Source organism: Dromaius novaehollandiae, chromosome 1 (assembly GCF_036370855.1).
Source record: "Dromaius novaehollandiae isolate bDroNov1 chromosome 1, bDroNov1.hap1, whole genome shotgun sequence".
In the NCBI taxonomy this organism is placed as follows: domain Eukaryota; kingdom Metazoa; phylum Chordata; class Aves; order Casuariiformes; family Dromaiidae; genus Dromaius; species Dromaius novaehollandiae.
Genome location: NC_088098.1, coordinates 61,056,493 through 61,079,675, shown reverse-complemented (window position 1 = coordinate 61,079,675; position 23,183 = coordinate 61,056,493). Strand labels below are relative to the sequence as shown.

The following is a 23,183-nucleotide window of genomic DNA, read 5'->3' as shown; positions in this document are numbered from 1 at the left end:
GAGATGCCACTGGAACTGCTGTCCTATCAATAGACTCCACTTCCTTTCCCACTTTTTATATTTAGGTCAAAATACAAGTAGTGGTTACTTCTAAAAGGAAAAAAACAAACCTCTTGGCTTAATTTTTCCATGGAGAATCTGACAATGTTTGAATGACATGACAGCAAGAAAAAACAGAGCAAGCAAAACCCATGCAATTTCTAGATCCTCCTGAAATTTTATTTTAAATAAGTCCAGGGACTGCACACATCAGAAGTTACAGTGGGAGAGCAAGTATCCCTTCCCTTTGCCTCAGACAAGATGACAACCACTGTGGCTCTGCTAAAAGCTCCAAGTGTCATAGACTTTCATAATATATAACAAGGTCAGGCACTTGCATATTTACCTTTATAATACGGTACAATAATACACTACCACACATTGCTGGTACATCTTCATATAGGTAGGAAGAAGTTATTATATCCATCTTAGAAACATTGGGAGCTTTGCTTACAGCCATGCAGAAAGTCAGAGTGGCTTCAGGAATAAATTAAATCTTAATTGCTTCAGGAGTGGCTTCAAGAATAAATTAAATTTTAAGTCACAGTGCACAGCAATACTCCATCCCACGGCAATGGCAACTTTTCTGATTTTTGTCAATATGCTCTTTTGACTGGGAATTTGGATGTCTGTTTAGTTGGCTCATATGTTACTTTGTGTCACACATCATCAGTTCTTCACTGCTGGTGTTTTCCAGCTCTACAGAATTGAGGATTATCCCTGTGAGCTGATCTTCTCTTTTCCTAAAATGTAATGCTATGAGATATGGGAAGCAGGTATAACAAATCTGGAGGGGAAAGAGCTTTCATAGATGGCTGTCAGCTCTTTAATCTTTCCATTCCCCCTAAAGGCACACTTCCTGTAACACCTGCTAACCTCCTACAAAAATGGCTGAATTTCAGTGCATGCAAAAAAAGAAGTCTTCCCACTGCCAGCTGGTCAGAGCACTACCTGCTGCAGCTCACCAAGGCTTTGGTGGCCAAGGGGCAATAACAAGCCTCTGTGGTCACTTTTTAAACTCTCAAGCCCAGCGCCAAAGGCTGCTGAGCCAGCTTGCCAGGCAGCAATTCAGTCTCTCTCCTTCCTGGGATGTCCCATCAACCACATTTTTCAGACATCTCTGCCAAATAAATCAAGGACCCACTGACCTCTGCTTGCATTGCTGACCTTGATCTGTTCCTTCACCTTGAACATCTGCTGCTTCTGCTATAAATGATCAACCCAATACGCTGGACATGATGCTCCCAAACAAGCACCTGCAATTTACAGTGATCTCATCATTACTACTACTTTTAAACACTTGCTATCATTTCTGCACAGAGATAAATAAATCCCCATCTTCTCTCAGAGACTGAAAGACTCTTCTGAAATGTTTCCATTCAGCATTTTTTCCAAACAGCTTCTTTAAAATGTCTTTTTTTTAAACCAAAGCTGACTCACCCTCTAATGCAAGATAGTCTGTGACTCGCATTTAACACTTTGATCTCCATAGCTCATTTTGGTCAGTGGCTGGCTTAGCCATCCCTTGTACTGCATGCAAGAAGAACAAAAGGAGAAAGCAAAATGTAATTTAAACATTGATTCAATTCCAGACCATTGAGAAATGCTCAGGATAAATCTGCGGAGAAAAGAAAATTGTTACAGCACTCAGAGACCTATTACAAATTAGAACAGAAATGAAAAATTTTCAGCAAGAAACAGATTTGCACTTTCATGCTCCTAGATTCCGATGAAAAGGGGAGCTCAGTAAGAAATACTTTGCTAGAGGGATTTCTTTTTCTCATTTAGCTTCATCAAAATCTTTGTGATAAAACAAAGCAGCACCATTTCAGAAATGAAATAACAATCCTAAAAATAATTTTCCATTTACACATAACTTGGGGTAGAATTTAGTACTTAATATTGGCATGGTATCCAAAAAGGAGAGCCCTAAAAAGTGAGGCCCAAATTTGGGTCTAATATAAACTGCCACCACTTCACCCATGGAAGTCCCACTTCATATAGAAAGGACAGCATGGGCAGGGGCATCGTAAGCATCCCTATTACAGTCACACAACCTGACCCAGGAAAAGCTCCTGTGAGGTGGATCCCATAAATCAAACTTCAACAGATTTCCACAGAAGTCTGAGAAAGCTGAAGCGTGGTGGCAGGGGGAGGGAGCAGCTCTCACTGAAATTAATGAGATCTGGGAGGCTGGTTCCCTTCAGTCTTCTTTAAAAGGTCTCGGGTTTACTTACAAATGGTAGCAGACTTCAGTCCCAACTAATGCAAAACAAATACAAATTTGTGGCCTGGAATTTAAAAAGCTGTTTAGTAGGTTTGGGATTTTTTTCATCCTATCCTGATTAAATGAAAAGGAGGGTAAAAGACTGGGGGGGAAGAGTAATTAGAAGTCAATTTGAAGCCACAGAAGCCAAGGCAGCCTTGGCTTGGGACCTTGTTTTGGAAAACAGGGTGTGGGGATTGCCAGACGCCCATGTAAGGGCACACAATAAAACCATTCTTGCTTGTGGTTCTCACCTATACATCAACAGACAGAAGAATTCCCCTTCCTTAATCTACTTCCTCTCTGCTCTGGCAGCAGTCAGCATCCAGACCTGCGGCACCCACGTGTTTTGAGTTCAGGCCGTGTTTAACCTCTTGTTTCCAGGCGATCATGCAGACCCTCACTTTCAGTGGACACATTTGCTGGCCAAGCAGGCAGAAATATTATCTGGAAAAACTTTTACTCAGCAGCAGAAAACACTGGAAGCATCCAGCGCCAATCCCTACAGTGTTGTGCACGGACAAGGTGACTTTGAGAAAAGTTGTGCTAACCTAGAAACATATCTCATGCCTAGTTTGAAAGGTGTCATGACCCTCATTCAGCTTGCCACGCACAACAGAGGCATGTGATAAGTTCTGCTGCCATGAGGAGCACTTCCATCACCAGCCCTGGTATGAGAGCAAGCATTCAGTGGAGAGCGAGGCTCAGTTTTTCTCTGCAATGAGGTAATCAAAGGTCCAATTTATCATATGCCTCGACAGTTTGTCAGCTCCGTGTGATCACTTGTGAATAATGCTCTCTTGCCCAGAGACACACATATACATGCCCTCTCGCTGACCGTATGTCAGACGTAGGCAGGCATACGTCTCCGATTCTGAACTAAGATGTGCTTATCCAGTGCTTTACACGCATAGCAATTATAGTTAATACGTACAAAAGATACATATCAGACCAATCAACTCTGCATCTCAGTATACTGTCTCCTTAACCCACAACATTTGGAAGAGTCTGCATAACACATCTGTCAGAAAAAACAAGAAGCAAACACAGACAGCAGTCCTGGCACAAGAATAACGCACCATCCATCCCCTTCTGCTCAAACCAGGATGCTTTTCCTTCAAGTTGCACACCTTGCCTTTGCCATTAATGAGAAGGGAGGAATGTGGTGCAACCTGTGGAAAGCACAGGCAAATAAAGTTCCTCTAACTTCACAGGGACCAGGTCTCTACACCATTTAGGATTTTGAATGGAAAAACTACATCTGAGAACAAGCCAGGGCAGAGCTTAGATCCTAGGGGGAGCCCAGATGCTCCCAAGCTTGCAGCAGGCGTCCACGAGCTGCACAGCCTGCACCTGGTCAATGGCACAAACATTCAGCGAGCCAGGCACCAAGCCCAGGACAGGCCCCAGTCCCACACCCATATATATGAAGGAAGAAGCTTATGGGCCTCCAGACAAGGACAGGTGGAAAAAATATATTCTGCAATTACTGGAGATTAAACAAAACCTCTAATTATCTAAAATAACATACCCAATGATGGACACACCTCCTTCATCTGGAGAAGCTGATGTGCCCTCCTAGCTATTCCCCATCTAATTATTATTTTGATCCAGTAGGATACTCAACTAGATCATCTATTTCTGAAGGGAACAACCCAGGTCTAAGCAGCAGGGAGTTTTAGCTCCCTACTGGAGCCCAGCTTGTAGCAGTCTGTGCTGGCCTCAGCCATCTGCTCTGCTCTCCCCTCCCCTTACTGCTCTGGGACTTCAGAGCACAGAGTTTTCCAAAATATCCATTCAGTACAAAGACACCTTGTTTCTACTTTCTGAAATACTTATCTATCCCTTAGAAGAGTTCCTACGCATATTTCAGTCAGGATACTGCTTTCCTGGGCGACATGGGGTGCTACAAAGCCTATGGCCCCTTCATTTTCCTTCTCTGGGACACAATTAGATGTTGAGAAAGTACATCCTTTGGGAATAACTGGTCCTGCCCATTCAACCCCATGGACAGCATATTTATATAGTGCTGTGGGGATAAAATTGAGAGAGGTAGGTTGTTCAAACAAGCCTAGAAACACATCAGTGGCCTCAAGACCCAGAGCTGACTGTGCTTTGAACAGCCTTTGTGCGGTGGCTGCCACCCGCTCCAACACAGACACCAACCACTCAGCTGAAGCAGGACAGCTGCAGCACCTTTCCCTATGGCCACACTACAGCAAATATGCTTTTGCTTTCAAAAGAGCCATTTTCTAGAACACCATTTTCCATCCAAGGGCTGCAAGTAAGTGATACTCAGTGACACCAAAGCTTTGGTGAGTGAGACTTGCTCCGGTGCAGGGAGCAGAGGAGGAGAAAGGATTCCTTCTGCAGGGGAGAGGACTAGCTGTAGCACTACTCATGATGTTTTTAAGTCTCCCTTACCAAAGTGCTGGATAACACCACCAGGGCAGGATCTCTGGCAAGCAGTTCCTGTGGCTGGGAATGTAGGGGCAGATTGAGGAGAAAAGCTGTATGCTGGGCTGCCTCAATTGAGAGGAGTGAAGGTCAAGGGCTTCGGGAGAGAAGACAGCAGGGAAACCATACCAGGAAGGCAGCAGTAAGTGAAAGAGCATCCAAACTTCTGCCTCTACAGTTTGCCTGCACTGAAACAAAGTTCTGCAGTTCAGAAACAGTGACTGAGCATCCCACAACGCTGCTGAGATGATCCAGTCTCCAGATCTCCTAACACCCTAGCTGTACTACACCCACTACAATCCTTGATAATACTGGGGAGCTTGTCAGCCTGGCTAAAAGCTAGCATGGGGAAAAGAAAAAAAACCAAAACAAACAAAACAAAACAAAACAAAAAAAACCCCACACACTGTTAGGTGCCCAGGCTTATCTGTGTCCTCAAACAGGCATCCAAAAGAGCTATTTACCCCTTTGGCAAACTTTTGGAAAATTCATACTTTAGCCTGTTATCTCAGGAGATGAAATTCATGAATTAAGACTAACAGCTCAGCCCCTGCCACCCCAGTGATGCTGCAGGGATTAATTCATTTCTGTAGAGTGTTTTGAAAACATTTTAGGACTTCCCAGCATCTGTCATTCTTCCCAGAAACAGCTTTGGAGAGTTGCTGTTGAAGCTTGTGCTTCATATATCAGGGCCAAGAGCAGGGTTTGGCCCATGGAGGGAGCCAGCCTCAGCCCCCAGGTGTGTGCCAAGGCTGAGGGTGACCCTGGCATGGCATCGCAGGGACACCTTGCATACAGATGACTGTTTGCAAACCATTGCACTTCAGTAGTGATTTCCACACATGGTGACGGGGGATGCAAGAATGTCTATCCTTGCACACTCAATGACAATAACCAGATAGCGGTATTCCCACTCCTCTTAGCAAGTCAGAGCAAGGGCCAGTATTGTGCCTGTGAGCAAAACAGTTGCATCCCTGGAAAACCACCAGGAGAGCAACGTTTCAGTTCGCATGTAGACAGAAACACACCCTCATCTCCTGCTCATAAAAGAAGCACCAAGCAGAGAGAGAAAGAGAGAGACAAAAGAATTAAGGGAACATCACAAAAGCAGGAGACAAAACAAAAGCACCAACTTATTACACCCCCACACAAACCCTCAGGCATCTTCTTGCCAGCAGTTTCGTCCTCCGTGTACCCTCGGCTATTCATACTACTTCCAATCCCCTGTTATGTATTAATAATTCTCTCCGATGGCCCTTCTGTTAATACACTACAGCCTGAATGGTTCGGGTCAGAACAGCGAAGAGCAGCAGAAGCGTCAAGCCGAGCAGCCCTTGGCTCACTCTGAGGGAGCAGGCAAGAACGCCAGACAGGGAAAAGCAGCCGGCACAGATATTAACACTGCAGAAGTAACTCAACATTTTGCACCTGGTTTTCCACACTTAAAAATGCAGCAACAACAAAGATCATAAAGGAAACAAGTGTGGATTCACACCTGGAAGAGTCCATGCCAGAAAGGAGATCTGTTGCTCGTTCTAGCTGCTCTAGAAATGAGATTTCCTTTACAACGCAGCCTCCTGATAGCTCCGAGAAACTTACAGCAATATCCTTTTGGATACACATCTGTTGGGTGTGCATTTACTGAACACACACAGTTTATTTAGTGTGTATTTACTTCAGTGTGCATTTACTGAATTTCTTCTCACCCATCGTTCTTTATTTGGAACAATATCTTTAATGGATAAAAAGAGTAGAATAACAGGAGTTATTCTAAAAAGTTCATCGGTTCCAGCTGCTTCTTCCTCACTTAGACTCATCGTTAATCCTCTTTTTATGACACCATAATTGTTTCTATGGCAACCAATTATGATGTCACAAACAAGATCAGAATTTGCGATCGGGGAACAGAATCAGCTTCTTACGCACTCGTGTAGGTCCATCGCGGCTGCCAGGCTTGATCAAGTCACTGGCCCATGAAGTCAAGTCTTCTCTTCTCAACATTGCACCGATAGCCGGTATTTTAAAGAGCAGCGAGCAGAGCAGCAGCGTACCCAGCAAAGCTGCATCGTGCGGGGACGGTTCCTCCCCAGCCCCTGCAGGGGATTTGCCTGCCCCCCGTACCAAGAGAGCGTTGGCAACTCTTGTGACATGGCGTGTGGATGTGCTATGAATACGATTCATGTTCAAGTAAAAGCCTAATCCTTCTTTGGATCCTACTAAACATTTTCCTTCAGTGATGTCCCACAGCAGTGAATCCCTTATTAAATGCACACTAAACAAGCAATCATGTATGGCACATAAAGAAAAAGCCCCCAAGCTCACTTATTTTATCATCTTTTCTTCTACTCTTAAACTAAATAACTGCAGTCTATCATCTTTCTTCCTGCAGAACAATCACAAATACACGCAAATGACTTAAGTGATTTACATCATCCTTCTCTAGTCTTTTTCCATTACTGCTGTATTTTAAGCTCACAGTAAATGGGGGAAAAAAAGGGGGGGGGGGGAGAACAAAGAGGTCAAATATCAACCACCCAGGTACTATTCAGCATATCATCATCATTTTGAGCTGTAACATATTCAAGATAAAGATGCCTTTTTTCCATGTCCCCCCACCACAGGTTTAGTTTGCGTCATTCAGACGAGGTAAATGAGTTGGGTACCAGCAAGAGTTAAGCTAATAGCAAGGCTCATCAAAAAAATAAGGCTGGCCCATAGAAGGAACACCAGGAACTGCACAGGGACATGAGTACCCCTCTTCAGTACATGCCTCTTTCACCAGGCTGTGGGATATCCAGGTCTGACTCTGAATCATTAAGGAGAGGATCCTCAGAGATCAGAGCAGTCCTGGGCAATCCTTGGCAATCACTTTCTTGGTAGGTTACTGTGGTTTAAGGAAAACATGAAAAATTATCCAGATTCCATAGAAAAGGGAGGGAGAGCACAGAGCTTTACTCTGGTGTTCTGCATGGGGACTGAAACACAAAATGGCAACCACTTCCCAGCTGTCCTTGCGGCTGGCAAAAATTTCCTTTTAAAGATGCAGGTCACAGCAGACAAAATGGCAACATCTCCATTTGGCTGGAGAGCTACTGCAGCACTTTTAAAAACTGACATACTTGCCAGCATCCACTAAAAGAAGTCACCACCTCCACTTCAAACTAGATTTCTCTCTTCCAAGCAAAAACAAAAACAAACAAAAACCCCACAAAACCCTCAATATCAAAAAAACCCTCATGCTGAAAAAACATGCTATTTACAAATATTTCCCAGGTTTTGCATTTTTTCCTTGGAAATATTTGTCAAGTACTAACAAGCATATATGTCTACTCATCTTCTTCATAGGAGGGGTCCACACAAAAGCTAATTTTAGTCTGCTCTTCTCAGACTCTCTCTGCAGTCAATAGATATGGGCTCTTCCAGAGGACAGTTTGGAGCCAGAACCTGAATTAGGCAGGCAAAATTGTCCTCTGGAGAAGCCACACTCTCTTGCTAATGACTATCCAAAACACCAAGGGAGGGTAGTCTCCCTAGCCTAAAATTATTCCTCGAAAATAATTCCTCCCCTCCTTACGTTGACTTCTTCACACGTATCAGTACTCACAGTTTTTTCAAGAGCTAGTAATAAGTGACACCACCATCAACGCTTACATGTGGGGACTGATTCATCAGAGCAGAGCCATTAGAAGGAAATGCATTAGTCTTAATAGCGAGAACTGCACACTCACATGGTCTCTTCCCAAGAAAGTTCTTAAATCCTGTGGGAGTCAGATGTCAGGAATGGTGCAACTAGCACAAGCAGACACTGTTCTTTGACAGACAAGTCAGCAATCCATTGCCCAGATGTAATTTATTATAATAAATACTGTCTTGCTGTCATGCATATCAGATATATTCCTTTTCATGATGTAGTTATCAACACCCTTCAGTCTTGAACAGAGGACAGCCATTGACCCTCCACAGGCAGCCGTTATAAATATGCTGGCTGCCTCCCTGTCCCTGCCGGGATTAGTTGGACAGGAGCTGCTCAGTCCTGAGAGCCATATCTCACAGAAATTTGACTCCTATTAAACCATCACCCCCACAGACTCCAGCAGGCTGTGGCACAAGCCCAGTGACCAGAACATGCTGAGAGAGACCACCATGCACCTCTTTGGTGCCCCTCACTGAGAGTGTAAATGCTGATCTGGCTGCTTCATGGTCAGAAGGAGAAAGAAGTAGCAGAAACAGCAGAAAAACAGATGAACGTTTCCTGAGGGCAAAAGCTTTTCCAGCCCTAAAATCAGAGATCAGCTCCCTCCTGTGTATAAGGTAAGTTCATGTCCAATAAGTGGTGACCTCATTTTTCAGTACTAACAAGGTGGAATCCACCAGTAGCTCCAGGGGCAGACTTCCAGACACAGAATATTCTTAAAAAGAGAAGGAAAGAAATAGAGGAAAAAAAAGAAAAAAGTTAAGCATACACCTTCTGTACATTTGACCTTCAGGCACCCCTAGAGAATGACCTGTTTATCCATTGTAGATGGCAGTCCACTACCCAATATAATCCTGTTAATACACTTTAATCTTGACATCAAGGGACTCCTGCTAACAGTCAGAGGGCAATTCTGCTTCCATGTTCATTCAGTCCTTACTCCTTCAGAAGAGGCTCACAATCATGGTGTTGATTAACACTAAGTGTTACAACTTATTTCTATCATTGAAAATTAATTACAACTAAGCTACTTTCACAGAGGCTACCAGATAACAACTTTGGCTGGTCTGAAAACTCAGTATTTCCATTCTTTAGGAAATTCTTATATTTCAAACCAAAACAAATTAACTTTTCTCCTCTGAATGAGAGGAGAAACAAAAAAAAAGAATTCAGCATAAATACATTCCAAGGAATATCATCAACTATTCGTTATTTCAGTTAATAGCATTACGAGTTAAGATGAATAGCTGAATGTGTTTTTCATCTATCTTTTGAAAACAAAATTAACATTTCCCCCAGAAGATTTCAGTTGGAAAATATCATTATGTCAAAATTTAAAAAAATGTTACACTGGAAATTTTTCAGGCAGCCTTCTTCATTACATAAAATTTGAATTACAAAAGAATGCATATGTTATGCTACCTTCACAGGTTTTACCTCATGCCCAATTTTCTCTTTTAATTTAGAATGAGATATCGCCTCATTTTAAGGAATAATCATGTGTTTTCCCATTGTGCTGCTCTGTTTGAACAGATCCTTTACAGAACATCTTTGAAGTCTCTCTCATGTTTTTGCATACACCCACAACTCAGCCTCTTTAGGATGGAGCCCTTTAGACATACCTGTTTGTTTTCGTCATTGACGTATGTGTATACCTCTGTCATTAGAGTTACGTGCTAACGTGTACTGTTGTGCCTGCAAAAGTGTAACAGCTACCCCAAAGACATTCTTTAAGATGATCTAACTGTTTTGCATTTATCCTCCTATTATTTATGTTTTCATACATAATAGAAGATCCTTTGTCTGCATGTGTCGTAAATTTGCCTCATTGTCTTACAACCTTGCTGTGAAAAGCTGTTAGAATTGATTCACAATAGGGCCAACATTTCCATCAAGCAAATATCACTCTCAGCACCTGACAAATTGTGACACTGTTTTCAGAATGACTGAATCAGAAAGAAAGCTCCAGCTCGACACTTGGGGCAGAGGAGGCAGGGGGAACCAGGAAGGGGATGGGGAAGGGGCTCTCTGGCCCGGCCACCATGCAGAGAGCGAGGACAACTGCCCAGGCACAGCGAGACCAGGGGGCGCATCTTCTGCCTGTGACTCTCACGCTGCCCGTGCAAGAGGGCAGGAGAGCTGACTTGCCAGGGAACAGCCTTTTGAGACAGCAGCCTGCTTCTCTTGCCAGAGGTGAATTAACGTCTTTCCCATTCCCTTCAGCCCTTCGATTGAATTAGGGAAAGCTGGGCTGTGATTTTCCACCCGCCCCCCTTTTCTCTTTCTCACCACTAATGGCCTCTTTCGAGCTTGGAAACGTTGCTGTTATAAAGCACTACCTAATGCAGCCTAAGACAGACTTCCCACACTCCCTTCCTTTCCTCATCTCATCTGGTAGGTGCTTGTGACCCTGAGCATGGGTCACATTGGAAACATCTGTTCCTGGTCAGCTGAAGGGCTGAATGATCAAGACTACTTTCTGTGACCTACAGAGCCATCAAATTTAAGCAGATGGGTCTGGAAGCTCAGGCATATGCCTGCTTCGCCTAACTGTGGGCCCACATCCACATCCTCCAGGAGACGCTCAGCTGCAGCTTTCATTTAGTAAGAGGCACAGCTGCAAAGAGTAGCAAAACAATGTCATTGGTGGCAGAAAGGCAAGGCCCTCTGATATCTGGCAACTCACATGTGAAAGAAGATTATCTACAATTTTTAGGAAGCAAAAGACATGAGTAATCCCAGGAGAAAGGCCAGAGAAAGTGAATTACTGACTTTTTCTGCTAAGTCAGGACAGGCGCATAATCAGTATGTGATGAAAGCTTTCACAGCTGCTGTCTGTGCTGCCACTTTCTCCGAATAAACAAAGGCCTTTAACAATTAGGAAGCCAGGAGGTATGAACCCAGCATTTTCATAAACACAGGTCAGCTCCCCTCTCTCCTCTTCCTTCCATCTCACTCCCAAAATTAGTCATCGTATTTTCTGTTTCAGTAGAGAGACAGCAGGAGTTACGAGAAGAGAGGAACCCCCACACAGGGGTTCAGCAGCTGTGGCTTTACTTGTATACTTGTACTTTTCTGTATTCACTTTGTATGGCTGTTTTATTTGAAGTCAGCACAAGATCAGGTACTAATATGAATGCCAAGCTAGAAAAAAGGGAATTGGAAACGTAAGCAGTTATTATATGAACAGGTTGAGGATATTTTCACATTCCTATCAGAGCTGATGATGGATTTTGTTACTTTCCTTTCTGTGGTAAGGAGATAGGGATGAGGAGAGAAAACAGTATTACCCAACCCAGGGATTAGGGGTGGTGTTTCTTTAAAATTCCCCATTACCTGATCTCTGGCATTTTCCCCAGACACTTGAGGTGAAAACTGGGAGGAATGCATCGCTTCATCTGGAATAGACTGATTCTGGGTAACTACATATAAGAAAATTAAAAATAGTCCTGCGCTGCACTAGAGATCTCTTCCAGTTACCAGAAATAGCCAGTGGAGATATCTGAACTCTGTGTCTTTAATGAAAGAAAAAGAAGAAGGGATAAGAATTTGGCTCCATTCAAAAAAGAAAAGGAAAAAAAAATCACATACAAGGTTTCTCTGACACACTGTCATTAAGGGGAGAGCTCACATACAAGCTTTCTGGGTCCATCCTGCCCTGGGAAGCATTTCAAAGGGAGCTTCTTTCAGCTTGAAACTACGCCCAAAGGCTGGGGAGAACGTAACTAACTCATGGAAACACTGCACTTGGCTTGCATTGCTGATGATCCTCACGTTTCCAAAAGGGGGGAGGCAGGGATCTGGGCAGGAGCTCACCACAGGCCAGGAGAGCCCACACTATCCCTGGGGAAATGCATGCAGTATCCTTTCCAGAAAGCCTTCATTCCAGCCAGCCTCCCCACTGGAGCACACCAAAGCCTTCCAGGCTAGACTGTCACTGCCCATCCCTGCTAAGGATTAAGGTTTTGCTCTCCTTTTAAAAGCATTCAGGTTTGCTAGGTAAGGCAATGTGGGAAAGAACTGTCACCCCTAAATCACCTGTTTGAATGCCATCAAGTTAGCAGTTTCTAAACACTGTATATGAGATTTGTGAGGGGACATCTGAAGTGCTACGTTGGTCTCAGTCCAGCTAACCGCCCCAGCATCACAGCCAGCACTAGTCATCCCTCCCTCTATCTGCTGAAAGAGGAGAAACAAAGAGCTGGCAAGACAGATAGCAAATAACCCAATACTCAACAATCTTGCTGGTTTCCCTGGATCACAGCACAGTTATCAAATGATGATATGGCTCCTTTCAGATTTGTGAAATGAAAACTCCCCTTTGCCACAGGTTTGCATTACTGCAACTGGGAAAAGCTCAAAACCAGTCTCCACCTTTATTTCCAGTTGCAGATAGAAGATATACATAATCACTTCACAACCACTGCACCGTACTCCTCTACAACAGGGCTTGTAAAACTCCAGTACTGCAAATGTAAAGGGGGAAAGGAAGCAGTTTATGATGAACATCTTGATAATAAAGCGTTAGAGATGCAGCACCAGACTGTAAAGCGCGCACTAGCCATGGGAGGCAGGAAAAAACTGATAGAGCAAACTGAATAATTTAAAGGTAATCTCATAGAAAATGATGCACATTATTTGTGTACCTGTATGTTCTTCACTCACTCTACTATGCACCATCAGCCCCAGGTACATAAACCCACTCAGACCACCAGCGTATCTGCAGGAATCAGAAAGCAGAAGATAGACATAGGTACATTCCCAGACTGAGGAAAGGGCCACAGAGACATGCTAAAGAGTGGAAAGGGAGCAACTAGAAAGTACTAAAGAAATCCAGAAATTCTATCACAGTAAAAACCGGCCAGGAACAAAACAAATATAGTGAGAAACTATCCCTTCCAAAGTGAAATATACTGCCCTGGAAGAGAAGTGACAGCTGAAACTGTCGGCTACCTGCAGAGGCAAAATGAAAAATAAAGAACAGCTTAAGTTCCTCTCAGCTAATGGAAGACCACCCGCAACCAAACATGCAGGCTGCATTGGTACTGCTGCTAATTCCTTCTTCAATGTCATTTTAAATCAGGCTAAAACCTGAAGGTGACTACAGTGCCAGCAGCAACAGATCCTATGAGCATAGGCAGCTGACAACACACCAGTACTGGATATCCCTTAAGGCAAACACAAAGGCACTTTTCTTTTGTTTCCTATGTACACGGAATAACACGTGAATTTTTTCAATGTCTCAATTTACAACTAACCTCAAAACTCATAATGAAACTTTATTCACAGCTCCGGCATTTCGCTTGCTTTCATAGGAGAGTCCATTGCCCTCTAGGGCATCATTTCGAAACCATAAATCAGGTTAACGTCAGCAAATAATAACCAAGAACCTAGCCTTGCATGCACCTACACATGGCATCACACTGCCTTCAGAGAATCTACAGGATGCGGTGCTTGAGCTGGAATGAAACTCAATGTGTTTTAACAACAAAAGGATATACTCCTGGGATCATTTGCTAATTGGATAAAAGCATAAAAACTACCCCATTACCATCCCCAGGGGAAACTCATTAGCAACCTAATGAAATAAAGTGATGACAGGAAGGTATTTTCTCATCATCTTTTAATGCTAACAGGCTTCAAAGTCATCTCCCTTCCTCACCCTCTCCTCCAGTCCCCAGAAACCCCATGCCACCTCTCAGAGCATCACAAACAGTCCCCCCTGCATATTACACAGCACCAGGGAGCAGTTTCAGAGCACAAAGGGATTTTAAGTTGTTCGACTCATCATCTTTGATGAATCTGTGCAATTGAAGCTTAATCCCTACCCCACTTGGAAAATGTTCCCCAGCGAGTCAAGTTGCCTGATGAGTCATACAGTTTAGAAAGTATAATCCAGCTATTAGGGTTTCTGCATTTTGTTTTTAAGAAAGGCCAAGCTCAAAACATTTAAAAGAAATTACAAATACCAACACAAATTTTACAATTTTTGAAATTTTTTTGAAATTAGTGAAATGACAAATATTGAAATGAGTATTACATAAGTAGATCTATATTAAAAATGGGTAGTTCTTTTTCTCCTCCTATAAAGACTAACCGTGTTACACATCAGGTCATAGCCCAAACCCTCACTTTTCTTATAACCCTAATCAGACATCCTTTAGTCCTAGACATTAAAGATACACTGCTCAGCACTGGCTAGGGAGGAATGGAGAATTTTTGATCCATCTGAAGAGGATAATGCAAAGCAAGACAACATATTCACCTACCACATTGCCACTATGCGCACCCACATCTCCCACCGCAGTCTTGCCAGTCACCACCACCTTCCTCCAAATCCCTGAACCTTCAGAAAGAGCCTGCATCTCTCTGCCAAGGGCTGTTATCAATAAGCCAAACAGCCTAAGCCATCAATATCATCTCTGCAATGGATGCATAGCCCAGCTGAGGCTACAGGGCAGCCCATGGCACAAGTCCCCTGATCCCAATGAGTTTACTCATGAGCTGGAATATACCTCACTGGCAGCCCGAGGGACTGAAATCTTTCCATATTCCGTATTTATCCACAAAGGTACCCAGGACGAGCAACAACGCAGAAAGCTGGTATGAGGCATACTAACTTTCTAAGTAAACTGAAACTTCTCTTGTCTCTCTTGGCCATCTGTCTATGACAGCAGGGATCAGTGTTAGGTAACATGTGGTGCCAGTGGTCTGGAAAACTTTCTAGTAGGAATTTGAAGCCATAACCTCAAAAAACAGCAGACAGCCCAGATAAAATAGCAATTTCCCATTATAATCTGTAATTTATAAACATAGATAAGCCTTCAAACAGCTGTTAAATCGAAGTGATTCTGGAAGTGCCAGTCAGAGCTTCTCTCCCTCCCCCTCCCCACCCCCCTTAACATTTTATAGACATAAATATGCATAACCTCAGATGAAAGGACAGTTTAATAAAGGGGGGAAAACTGCATGCCATATGCTGGGATTAGCAACCCAACTGTCACTAATGACAGCCCCCCCATCTTAAATTCCTGCACATTTACATGCACACACCAAGGCCCCCAAACACACAGCCTACCTAGATACACTTTTCTCAGCCCACCCAAAACCAAGAAATTATTTAGTAGAAAGTATAGATGATTTTCCCCACATAGCTGCAACATGGAAAACACACAGCAGAGTCCCCTATGCCTGTGGTCTGCTGTACCCTTCCTTCACACTACTGATGTTATTCATCCCAGCATCATCCTACCCCCACGCGGCCATCAAATACCCAGTGCTGACCCATATGCAGGCTCCTATAGACCCTGTACACATAGACATAAAAATATGCAGAGCCTTCTCTTAATGTATTCTTCCACCTTTTTTCATATACACACAGTGACACACAGCTTGTCTGTTAAGGTTGATAATAATCAAATCACTCAAAAACCAAAAGAGTGCAGAGGGGTTGCAGAGAAGCCATCAGGGCACACAGGTGAATAGTATAGTTGAGCTAATGCATCTTTCCAGCTTACAAAGGGTTAATAAAAACCTTGTAGGAAAACACACACAGAAAAGCCCCAACTTTCCACTTCCATTTTATTGCAAGGCAAAATTCCTCATAGTCAGTTCTGCAACTAAAAGAGGTTGCCTCAAAGCCGTGAGTCTCCTTTGCCTGAGAGCAAAGGAGACTCGTCCCTACTCGTTTCCCCCCCCCCCCCCCCGCCCTTTTCTGTAATATCTGGGAAAGCCTTTGACAATTATTGTCAGCATCTCATGCCCAGGCTGTGCTGGATTTACAGACAAAGAAGAAGGAGCACAGAAGAGCAATGCATGTAATGCATCATCTTCCCAGCAGCCCTGCCAAATTGCCAAATTTGCCAAATAAAAAGTTGGCAGAAGTTTGGCAAGCCTTCAAGGAAGTCATTTTATCAGCCCCATGGACTGACCGACTGACCTGGGTGGGAAGAGCTGCTCACATATTCCAAAGGACTAACCGAAACAAAAGGGTCTTTCTACCCCATCACACTTATCTGATGCAGTATTTATTACCTGATGACATTTTCCACCTGGGGCAGTCCTAGGGCTACCTGAATCTACAGGTTTGTGTTGGTGCTACATAACAGCTTCATTACCTACTCAGAGGCCCCCTTTCAAATCGATTATGCATTTATCTACTTCTGGGCATGTACATAATTCCATTGGAGATCGCAGGTAGCTTTATTTAAAATTATCATACAAGAATATGTCTTTTGCAAAGCATTGCAAGCCTCATATACAAAAGGGAAAATATAAGACACATGGCCTAAATCGGAAAAACAATCCATTACTTTGTGTGACCTAGAGACACGGGGGGGGCAGATTTGCAGCCAGAGCATTAAGTGTAAACCTGTCTTTCCCACAGTATTATTATTCTTGTTTCTGAATTGTCCTAGCCTTTTTCAGCATTTTATTCTAACACAGAACTGCCAACTCCTTCCTCAACACTTCATGCATAAAAAAAGTTTCAGGAGGGCCCCTTCTTGTACCCAAAAGTGTGAAGTGACACATTTTGGGAGATAAAGCAGTGATGGCTGTTTCAGGTAGGAAAGTAAGCAGAGTCACTGTTACGAGTGGGTGGTACCAACTTAGTACAGTACATACTCACAACTCTAACAACTTGTAAGCAGATCTTACAAGATTAGGCTGGTGAGTGAAAATTATTTTCTTGACATTTGGTAGAAGATAGAAGTTCATCCGTCTTGATGCAGAACAACCCCAGTAATTTACAGAAATAGGAGACCTATAAAGAAGCAAGGAAACTTGAGTATCAGAAATCAGTACAATTAAAAGATCAAAGGATTTGAGTTAGGTGTTTTTATTTTTTACAAGTGTCTTTCCACTTTATTTGTAATCTTCACAAAACACTAGTAAATGCTGTCATATTTTATAAAATAATGAAGTCTTAGTAATAGGAGACACTTCTATCATCCTGACTATTTAATATTTGCTGAGAAGTGATGTGAGTTGTGTAATCATTATCATTTCTGCAAATAACTGAAGCAAAAGATTAGGATGTTTCCTATTACTTAAAGTTCTGTTTTGGTCTAACAATGCATCTGTAGTCCCAGGTATTTATATCATATTCTCTGTGTTATCACAGCACATCAACAGTGATGAGGTTTTTTTTGGGGGGGGGGGGGGTTGGGGTTTTTTTTGGTTTTTTGTTTTTTTTTAAATCAAGGATCTCCGTGGACTTCTATGCCATAACTTTTCCCCTTCAGTAACAAAACTCATTCTATTTATAACTCTGGCTACTTTTTGCCACAATAAACAATCAGATATCCCTGATGATGGCACAGGAGGAGAAAACAGTTTGATTCTTGGCTTCTGTTGGCTGGCCTACCTATATAATACAGGGGAAGGATTAAAAAAAGGGATATAACTTACATCCCAAATTTGTTTGGGACGTCAGAGAAAAACATCAAGCATAGTAACTCAAACTGCTCATTTTAGAGACATTTCTGAGTGGAAGTGGACTACCAATGGACAGGGTGAGTTAAGAAAACCACCGCCTCCAGTCATTTCCATTACTAAGAGTAAAACCCATTGTTTCCTATTCAGGCAAATTCACCTTAGTCAAATAAAAAGCACAATAAGCAAGTAGCCAAACTGCTGCAGATTAACAGCATGTGACTCTATGGCCTTACTTTTGAAAAACCCTAAGCCACCTAACAGCAAGATTCCTAAAGTCTGCCACCTGCCACATCGAGCAAAAGCTTCCTCCACTTGGTCAAAGTTAAATTACATTTCTTTAGATAAGCTATTCCCGAGTGGCAACTCTTTGCTAAGTTCTCACAGGAGGGCCATAACAACTTTACACAAGGGGATGACCCTATGTTTATGCCCAGTGCCACTAACCAAGATTGCCTGGATTTCTAAATAGTAAATATTAAGAAATTTTAAAACATAATTGCATTATTTATGGCTTCCTTCGACCTTTTAATAGTTCTCTAAGCTTAAACAATTAAAATGACAGCACTATATTTCAGCTGAAGTTTTTAGAGCTGCAAGTACTTCCAGGAAACCTGCAGGAAGCAGCTTTATTCACAGAGCTTTCTGTAGCTATTTCCTTTTATTGTGGAAATATTCTTACTGAGCTTCTCTTTGGTAAAATCTTAATTTCTCTTTATTTCAAAAGTTAATTTGGGGAAAGTTATATTGACATGTACTTTATCTAAAGAACATGAAGTTATTCACAGAACTTCACTGTGGCTAAGTTATAAAAGTTATAAAAGGAAACAAAAGCTTGCTCGCTACCTTTGTGTGACAGCATCTAGTAAATGTTCAGCTGGGTCTAGCAGTGTAGGAGGTAAATACTCCTCTGAGAACCAGCCAGTTTTAAGGGAACATTTCTCTTTGGCAGAGGCACACATTTGATTCACTCTTTTTTTATTTGCCAATTTCTTCACCGGGCAGTGGGAATCTGAACTTTCGGTTCAATCAGTTTATGAGAAAAAACATGTTTCGTTTTGCGAGCCCATGGTTCAGACTTCTAGGCATAAATGCCAAAAAGCCTTGCAGATACTTAATTCTATATTTGTATGATAAAAATTAGCACTAAAATGGCTGCTAAGCTGTTGGCATCCTGATATAAGCATCCAAATATTAAGTAGGTTGGCCTGATTTAAGTGCATGAGGCTCATAAGAGAGACCATTTCTCTGTGCTTTCATTTAGTCTAGCCAGGCACCAGATCTGCAAGATATCCCTAATCAAGGGATTGACACTTCTGATTACAGTGTGCTCCCTCGGCAGCCCTGCGCTGCCAGAGGGACTAGTGGTACGTCCTGGCTGCCAGCAGAGCTCCGGCAGCACCACCTATCACAGTGCCGGGCATCAGGGAGGGCAGGCGCCCCAGCTGCAAATTAAGATCCACTTAAGTATCGTGTTGGCAGCACATACACACACATGCACACACACACACACAGAACCAGACACTTTAAACCCATTAGCTCCCGCACAAGCACAGAGGAGTGGCATATCCCCACTGTGTATGTATACGTGGTTACATCATGTTACTAGAAAGAAAACAGCAAGCAAACATTTATTCTTAACGGAATGAAGAGCTTTTGGTGCAACGTTTTGTGAACATCAGATGCAAGGTGGGTATATGATAGCTGGCACACAGCAAGGTCAGTAGGATTTCAGAGCTCCCTGTGCAACACAGCTATATTATTCAAAGCAAGTTTGTTGCTTGGTTTCCTCTAGGTCACAAAACCTGGCAGTCTGATATGGGGGACAAACACACCTACATATGTATTTACTACACACATTCATTATGCATTTAATACAGCAATTTCTGCACTGCAAGCCGTATCTCAGCTTGTATTATGGATGCCTCTGGTTCTAGAGAAACTAAGAAGTTATGTGTATGCAGTAACCACGTAAATGCCTAAGCAGATCTACTTTACAATGAAAACAGTTGCTATTTGGTAACAAAAAAAAATGGGGAGGAAAAAAGATGGAACTTTTTTTAGGCAAGTTCTGGTAAACCATGGTTGCATATGGTAGGGAGCGATTAACATAAAGTTGATACAGGAAATATTTTTCTTATTCTTCTTCGCCTTCCTTTTTTCCCCTCATGACAATACCTTGGCCACTCTTTGAGTCACCCCGTTTCGTTTCTTCACACATCAATAACAGAATTGTTTACTTGTATTTGCATGAATCTGCATTATTTTAAGCAAGTTCCAACGGTGGTTTTTTCTGCACTTGTAAATACAGATATGTGAGTGCACATCAGTAATATACCTACAGATAGGATCCTAAATGAGCCTTTTGAAAGCTGGTGTGGAGCCTTGAATAACTTCTGTTATACTAGTATATAAGGGAGACCAAATGCCAACATAAATAGATTTTCCTGCATATTATACAGTCATATATATTTACAAATGCATTTCAGCACCATAATTTACTGAGAGGAAAGGTAGCAATTTAAGCAGGCTGGGAGAGGGGAGGGAGAGCACAGTAGAGGTCCTTAGCAAAAATCTTCCACTCTTGTATCTGCTCCGATTGTTCTCTCTATAAGGAAAGGAGAGACTGAACGTTATTTGTAGGAAGCCAGCCCCAAAAGAAGTGGAAGCTTGGAAATCCAAAGATGCAAAGAGAATGTACTCTCTTGCACATTGTCTAAGTCAAGCAGAATGAGTAATCTGCCTCAAGAGATGCTTAGTAAAAGACTTTTAATCTAAAGAGTCAGGACTTGTACGCTTGCCTAGATGGAGGAGTGGAGCAGCAGGAGGAGGAATAGAAATAAACCTTACATTTCCTTCTATCAACATTTATTATGAAACCCTTACACATATATACCATGCAGAAAAACTGAAGAACCCCCCCACCTTTAGCATACTGCTAGATAATCTAGAAAACAGAGCATTATAAATAGATTTTAATATTTTCCCCCAAGAGGGGAAGATGCCAAAACTAACGAAATAAAGGGAAAATGTATAGCCTGACTAAAAACACATGTAAAATTTATTGCAAACTCTATCCTTTCTGTACCAAGGGCAGACATATGTTAGCAGCACTGTCTCACAAGCAGTTACCTCCATAGCCCACCTTCAGCATCCACCTTCACCTGCAATAGGTACAACTTGCTGCTAAATAGCATGCACTAGAAAAAATATCACCAAGTCTTGAGAGACAAAGCATGAATGTAATGTTCTCTAGGTGTCCAATAAGTTCCGCTTTTTACATCACTCATCTAATTGAGTCTCATATGAATCATCCCAAACTTTACACTCACCAGTCAATCAGCTCTCATGAAGTGTCTATCCATACACGAAGTATTATATAAAGCTTCAGCTATGAAGACTATAATTATGCCATTTTTAAAGCCTACCACATGCAGACTCAAACCATTACTAAGCCGTCTCAGATGTAAATTGATGTCACAAGTACATTAAAGAAATATTTCCATGTCAGAGAAGATTTTTCAGATAACATACCTAGAGCTAGAAAGCCCTCTTTCCTTTCCTTCCTTCCAAAGCAGAAATAAGAAGCAGCTCTGTAAGTGTTTTCTATCCTCTTGGTTACGAGGGCTCACCCCTAGCAGGAACACTAGTCACTGATAGTGTGCTGCCTCCGCTGGGGCTATGCAGCCAGAAAGCTGTCAGAATTAGGCAAGACTGGAAAACTTTTTGCATGAAGCTTCTCAAACAGCAACCAATTTCAGCTCTACCGACCACTGACAGATTCTAACTGGTAACAAAAAAGCAGACAAACCCTATTAGTTACCCATTCACCCTATTAGATAGCCATTCACACGGGTGTATTTATACGAGGAAGAAACTCGTTTATTTGGTGTAAAGCATTTGGGATAAAGGCACAGCAATACAAATGCAAGCCCCTGGTTATGAAAGTATCACTCTGCCTTGGTTACAGTGGACAGTACACCACCAAGGCGGCTGCATGCTCTTGGTCTCTGGTCCACTGCCCGACAAATCAGGGGGGTTGCACGTGGGTATTAAGTACGAACACCCACCTACATCGTCAACCACTCGTGCTTACATAACACCTCCCGGCAAGGAGAGGGGGAGCAGAGATGGAAAGACAACTTGCACTTTATGAGACTTCCCACAGAGAAGCTCCCCTCAGAAGCAGCATCGCCACCAGAAAAGCTTTACCAGTCCCTTTCTGTGAGCGTGTGGAGGCCCCACGAACGCAAGCCGCTGACTTGTTATTCAGCGCAGCCGAGCTACTCCCCGGTCCCACAGGGAAGCAGGTCCAGTCTCTTCCCCTGGCACATTTCTGAGGCTTCAGGCTAACTCTGAAGTTCGCGCAGGCACACCACCCCCCTCGCGTCTCCCCCACTGCCGGCGAGAGGGGCATCACCAGCCAGCCCTCCGCACCGCACCGGGGGCTGCTCGCCTGCTTGGCGGCGCACAGCTCTGAGGAGCTGCCGCAGGGCTCCGGCCGGGAGCTGGGGCCCCCCCGCTGCGGGGCGTCGCAGCGGACCCTGCCTGCCCCGGGGCAGGCCACGGCGGGCGGGCTCGGCGCCCCCGCCCCGCGGCACCCACCTGTAGGACACCTGCTTCCTGAAGGTGAGGCTCCGCAGCTTCTCCTCCAGAGACTCCTCGGCGGCGGCGGCCAGCGCCGGCTCCTCGGGCGCCCCGGCGGCGCCCGCCGCCTCCCCGCCGCCCTCGGCCCCCCGGCAGCCGCCGCCCGCCGCCCCCGTCTCCTCCCCGCCGGCTGCGGCGGGGGGGTTCATGGCGGCGGGGCACAGGTGGCGGCTCCCCCGGCGAGGAGGGGGCGGGGGCGGCAGGCGGGGGGCGGCCGGCGGCTGCAGGCGCTGGGGGGCGGCGGGGGCCGGGGGGCCGCTGTTCCCGGGGCCCCAGGGCGCGCTGCGAGCCGCGGCGGCTGCAAATGGCAGCGCCGCCGCGCAGCATCCATCGGCGGCCGCACTGCAGCGGGGCATTGTGGGAAACTCCCGGCCGCCACCGCCCCCCGCCCCGCCCCGCCGCCCGCCGACCAATCAGCGCGCGGGGAGCCCGTCGCCACGCCCCCCCCCGCCGCCACGCCCCGCCGCGCCACGCCCCCTCTGACGGCCCCCCGGGGACCGTTAGGCCGCCCGGCCGCGGGGGGCGCCGCCGAGGCGTAGCGCGCAGCCCGCCACCGCCTCCCCTCAGGGCACCCGCCGGCGCCCCCGCCGTGGGCGCGAAGCCAGGCCTACCCCCCTGGCGAAGGCGGCCCAGCGGGCACAGCCC

The 23,183-nt window shown here is 44.3% G+C and overlaps 1 protein-coding gene across 2 annotated transcripts in view; it reads right to left on the bottom strand.

Moving 5' to 3' along the window:
• The window catches only part of DGKI (diacylglycerol kinase iota), a 226,149-nt gene extending 203,375 nt beyond the window's left edge, over positions 1-22,774 (bottom strand). For both annotated transcript variants that reach the window (XM_064514311.1, XM_064514314.1), the window contains exon 1: positions 22,497-22,774. In XM_064514311.1, the coding sequence (XP_064370381.1) occupies positions 22,497-22,687 (191 nt within the window). In that variant the 5' untranslated portion in view covers positions 22,688-22,774. The remainder of the gene's footprint in view (positions 1-22,496) is intronic.
• Positions 22,775-23,183: the final 409 nt, after the last annotated feature.